This window comes from Sinocyclocheilus rhinocerous, unplaced genomic scaffold, assembly GCF_001515625.1.
Source record: "Sinocyclocheilus rhinocerous isolate Xijiao unplaced genomic scaffold, SAMN03320098_v1.1 scaffold203, whole genome shotgun sequence".
NCBI classification, from domain to species: domain Eukaryota; kingdom Metazoa; phylum Chordata; class Actinopteri; order Cypriniformes; family Cyprinidae; genus Sinocyclocheilus; species Sinocyclocheilus rhinocerous.
Genome location: NW_015644353.1, coordinates 1,252,827 through 1,258,600, shown reverse-complemented (window position 1 = coordinate 1,258,600; position 5,774 = coordinate 1,252,827). Strand labels below are relative to the sequence as shown.

Here is a 5,774-nt window from a genome sequence, read left to right as displayed (position 1 = left end):
CATACTCACAATCGCACACTCACAATCGCACACTCACACACACACTCACAATCACTCGCACACATACTCACAATCGCACTCACACTCACTCACACACATACTCACAATTGCACACACACTCACAATCACTCACACACTCACAATTCCTCACACACTCACACACATACTCACAATCGCACACTCACTCACACACATACTCACAATCGCACACTCACACACACATACTCACAATCGCTCACACGCATACTCACAATCGCACACTCACAATCGCACACTCACACACACACTCACAATCACTCGCACACATACTCACAATCGCACTCACACTCACTCACACACATACTCACAATTGCACACACACTCACAATTCCTCACACACTCACACACATACTCACAATCGCACACTCACAATCACTCACACACATACTCACAATCGCACACTCACAATCACTCACACACATAACACACACTCACAATCGCACACTCACACACACATACTCACAATCGCACACTCACAATCACTCACACGCATACTCACAATCGCACACTCACAATCACACACGTACTCACAATCGCACACTCACACACACACTCACAATCACTCGCACACATACTCACAATTGCACACACACTCACAATTCCTCACACACTCACACACATACTCACAATCGCACACTCACAATCACTCACACATACTCACAATCGCACTCACAATCACACACATACTCACAATCGCACACACACTCACAATCGCACACACACTCACAATCACTCACACACTCACTCACAATCGCACACATATAATTCCTCACACACATACAAATCGCGCACACACACACACACACACATGCACACAAAGCTCATATCTGAACATCTGCCAGCACATCTGAGCATGTGAGACTGTGCTCCTCAGGCTCAGTGAAGGAGAGAGCGGCGTATGATGAGGCCGTGAAGCGCGTAACGGGTCTGAAGGAGAGCCAGACGCCGCGTCCGAGCGTCCAGATGAAGCTGAGTCTGGACGGAGTGCCGCTGAACGGAGCCGATATCAGACTCAAGCTGCTTGTGAAGAGCGAGAACAGCAAAGCACAGGATCTGACGCTGAAGATGAGCGCTCAGGTCATGAGATACACAGGGAACCCGGCAGCCGGCATCTGGAGTCACACCGCAGACCTACAGCTGCAACCCAACACAGGTACAGGACTAGTCCTGACAACTAACCAGCGTCAGCTCGCTTACAAGAGCTACGGACACAAACAACACCAGTAATACCAGCAGGGCTTGACATTAACAGGTTGAATTTTATGCAGCCTACAGTAGCAGAGCTCGACATTAATGCTTGTGTGGGACAAGTGGATTTTTTGAAGGGGCAAGTGAAAGAGAATTATACTTGCCCGACCGGACAAGTAATCTGATTAAAACATCTAATTAGAGAAGCACTGAATTTTTGGCGCAAATTATTCTGATTTTATTACTTTTGGTGTAAACGGCGATTGATAATGGATAATATTGACAGGAACAAGGTCGCGCCAGTTGAGGCTCTCACAGCCTCGTGGAGAAATCAAAACAAATGAACGCAACTGCACGAGGTTGAATTTTATGCAGCCTACAGTAGCAGAGCTCGACATTAATGCTTGTGTGGGACAAGTGGATTTTTTGAAGGGGCAAGTGAAAGAGAATTATACTTGCCCGACCGGACAAGTAATCTGATTAAAACATCTAATTAGAGAAGCACTGAATTTTCGGCGCAAATGATTCTGATTTTATTACTTTTGGTGTAAACGGTGATTGATAATGGATAATATTGACAGGAACAAGGTCGCGCCAGTTGAGGCTCTCACAGCCTCGTGGAGAAATCAAAACAAATGAACGCAACTGCACGAAACATACAGTAAAAATGTAACTTAGTTTTTATATTTAAAACATGTAGCCTAGTTACGCAACATGACACGACCAAGAGAGTGAAGTTTAACCTGAAAACCGCGATTGCAAATTTGACATAGATTTTATAGAGTTAATATACACTTTAGTACAATATTGTCAATGTTGACTGTTTTTGCTCGATTTTTGGTTAACAAAAATTGTTTCAAACAGAGATCACAGCAAATCAGTCGCGTATCTCTGAGCAACACAGCGGTGTTTCGTTACTGAATGATTTGGCGTTTTAGAATTAATCATTAAATCAAAACAAATGAACGCAACTGCACGAAACATACAGTAAAAATGTAACTTAGTTTTTATATTTAAAACATGTAGCCTAGTTACGCAACATGACACGACCAAGAGAGTGAAGTTTAACCTGAAAACCGCGATTGCAAATTTGACATAGATTTTATAGAGTTAATATACACTTTAGTACAATATTGTCAATGTTGACTGTTTTTGCTCGATTTTTGGTTAACAAAAGTTGTTTCAAACAGAGATCACAGCAAATCAGTCGCGTATCTCTGAGCAACACAGCGGTGTTTCGTTACTGAATGATTTGCCGTTTTAGAATTAATCATTAGAGTCAATGATTCAGTGGTCCATTCACAAAGACAGGCACTTGCTTCATTCTTAAATGAATCAGCCGTCTGAACGAATCGTTTGAATGAATGCCTCAATGACTCACTCATTAAGACTACTGGCAGATTACTTTCATATTTAAAAGTAGCTTATCTTTGCATTTTTCCCTCAACATTTCATATTTGTATATTTAAAAAAAAACACTAATTTAAAAACACCAAGCTCATAACATTATGTTGTATCATTAAGAATCTAACGCGTATCATCATTGACAATAGCGAGAATTAAAAAACTCAAAAATAAAACGATGCATTATAGTGGAGGAATTCATGTAAAATGTAATGTTACATTTAGATCAGGGATTTCCAAACCTTTTTTAGCTGAACCTATTTACTTTAAGATTTTAAGTTAATATTTCAATAATAATGTTAAATTCATAATTAAAGAATTTAAATAAACACTTAAATAATAATGATACAATTATTAATAAAAATTAAAAAAATAAAAACGGCTATATAAACACATACACACTTTATATAAAGAAATTGAAGTGTAATATTAAGATCATAAAATTACAATGGGTGTGAACATGCAAATGTGAAATAGTATCGTAAAATCTCAAAGTAAATATTTCAAATTGTAATGGTCCTAATACTACACTTAACAAGTAAATAAAACAATGTAACAACACAATAAGCTATCTTTTACCAACCAAGGTGTGTTTTTCTCTGAGATTCACCCAGCAGTTAACTACACTTGCATTGGTATGATTCCAGGTGAAATCATCTCTGGCTGGTTTTGAATCATTAATTTGAAGCACAAATACACAGACTCATGTCCTCATGTGCTTGTTTCAGAGCAAACTCTTCCCTTCACACTGCCGTTTACCGCATACGGACCAAAACTGCTTGACAACAACTGCATCAAAGTCTCTGTGATCGCCATGGATAAAAGCGACCCGAAGGAAGTTTATCTGGCGGAGAAAGACGTGGTTCCTCACAGTCCGGCGCTGAAAGTCACAGTGAGTGTCTCACACACATTCTGATGCTGATTGGTTGAGTTGGTGTTGAGATTAACGCATTACAATTAATTAATTTAGAAGGAAATATCGGAGTTACTTTTTGAAATCAGTAACAGCAGTTACTTTGTTTCCATGTGTTGAGTGACAGCTCTGTTGTTGCCATGGTGACAGAAATCAGGAGTAGCAAGCCCTGCCCAGATTTAAAAAGTAACTAAAAAGTAACGTAACGCGCATTACTTTCCATAAAAAGTAACTAAGTAACGTAATTAGTTACTTTTTTAGGAAGTAACGCAACATTGTAACGCATTACTTTTAAAAGTTTCTTTCCCCAACACTGTTTGTCAGTAGTGGATCAGTAACCCGTGAGTGCTGTGTGTGTCTGTGTGTGTGTCTGTCTGTCTTTGTGTGTGTGTGTGTGTGTGTCTGTGTGTGTGTCTGTCTGTGTGTGTCTGTGTGTGTGTGTATGTGTCTCAGGTGAGTGGGACTCCTCTGCAGGACAGTGAGATGAGCGCTGAGGTGCTGTTTGAGAATCCTCTGTCCTCGCCGCTCAAGAACTGCTCCGTCACGCTCACCGGCAGCGGCCTGCTCAAACAAACAGAGCAATCCAAGTGAGTCCCAGCTTCTCCCGCACGCACTAAACTCACACTCGCTGTGTTTATCACCTGTTCGTTAAGGTCTGCAATTTTAATTTTATTCAGATGATTTAATTTCATTTTTACTATCTTTATTTTTAAGTTACTTACTTTTTTAATTCAATTATTCACTTTACTTAATTGAATAAATTATAATTTATTATTTTTAGTAAGCTTTTTAAAGATTTATTTTTATGACATTTTTATTTTTAAGTCATTTTTAACAGTTAACATTCAGTTTTATTTTGATTGTAATTTAAAATTATTTACTTTTAATTTAATACATTTTAATACTTTCAGGTTATTCGTTTTAATTTTACATTTTATGATTTAATTCTTATGTTTTATTTTATTTATTTTATTATTATTCATTTGTAAGTCGCTTTGGATAAAAGCGTATGCTAAATCATGTAAATGTAAAGTTATTTACTTTTAATTTACTACATACATTTTAGTAATTTTTTAAGATTCACTTTCATTTGACATTTTTATGATTTAATTCCAAGTGTTTTATTTTGATTGTTTTTTTTATTTTAAAGTTATTTACTTTTAATTTAATAAATACATTTTTTTGTATTTTGTAAAGATTTTTTCAATTGCCACATTATTATTTAATTTATTTTTAAAGTGTTTTATTTTGAAATTATGATTTTTAGAAAGTTTTAGGAATATTCATTTTAATTAAAAAATTTTTTAATTTAATTATTGTTTTATTTTGATGGTTTTAATTTAAAATGATTTAAATGTTACTTTTTTTGTACCATGTAAAATTATTAGACATTTTATTTAGCCTTTCATCAAACTCACAAACCCTGATTTAGAGAACACATCAAAGTGATTCTTCAGAGTTTTTAAACAGATGAAGCGTTTGTGTTCGGCAGCACCGTGGAGCTCGGCCCGGGTCAGAGAATCACACTGAAGGTGGCCTTCAAGCCCTACAGAGTCGGACCGAAGAAACTAGTGGCCAACTTCGACAGCTCCACCTTCAGAGACATTAAAGCCAGTGTGGACGTCAACGTGCGACCCGCCGCGACACGACTGGGATTCCTCAGCTTCAGCCGATAGAAGAACCATCAGAGCTTTTATTCACACAAACACCAGCCAACACAGGATTTAGAATTATCATCTCAACAGCTCATTTGTTCAACTGTGTTTAATCAGAATAAATAAGCATTTAAAGCAAAAAGTCTCTGTTGATTTAATAAAGGAGGTTTTGAGTGATTACATGAATCGTGAGCATGAACAGATGTTAAGAATAATGTGAAAACATCACTAAATATTAGTGCTGTCAAACGATTAATCACGATTAATCGCATATAAAAAAAATAAAAGTTTTTGTTTACATAATATATGTCAGTGTGCTGTGTTTATTTATTATGTATATATAAATACACACACACATATATATTTTGAAAATATTTACATGTATATATATTTATATTATTATATATAAATATGTTTAATATATAAACAACATATTTTTCTTAAATATATATACACATGCATGTGTGTGTATTTATATATACAAAATAAACATACACAGCACACACACATGTATTATGTAAACAAAAACTTTTATTTTGGATGCGATTAATCGCGATTAATCGTTTGACAGCACT

General features: G+C 36.5%; 1 protein-coding gene across 1 annotated transcript in view; it reads left to right on the top strand.

The window, feature by feature from the left end:
- The window catches only part of tgm8 (transglutaminase 8), a 10,270-nt gene extending 4,819 nt beyond the window's left edge, over positions 1-5,451 (top strand). Inside the window, exons 8-11 of the mRNA XM_016575859.1 lie at positions 914-1,192; positions 3,360-3,523; positions 3,998-4,131; positions 5,037-5,451. Of these exons, the coding sequence (XP_016431345.1) occupies positions 914-1,192; positions 3,360-3,523; positions 3,998-4,131; positions 5,037-5,220 (761 nt within the window). The 3' untranslated portion in view covers positions 5,221-5,451. The remainder of the gene's footprint in view (positions 1-913; positions 1,193-3,359; positions 3,524-3,997; positions 4,132-5,036) is intronic.
- Positions 5,452-5,774: the final 323 nt, after the last annotated feature.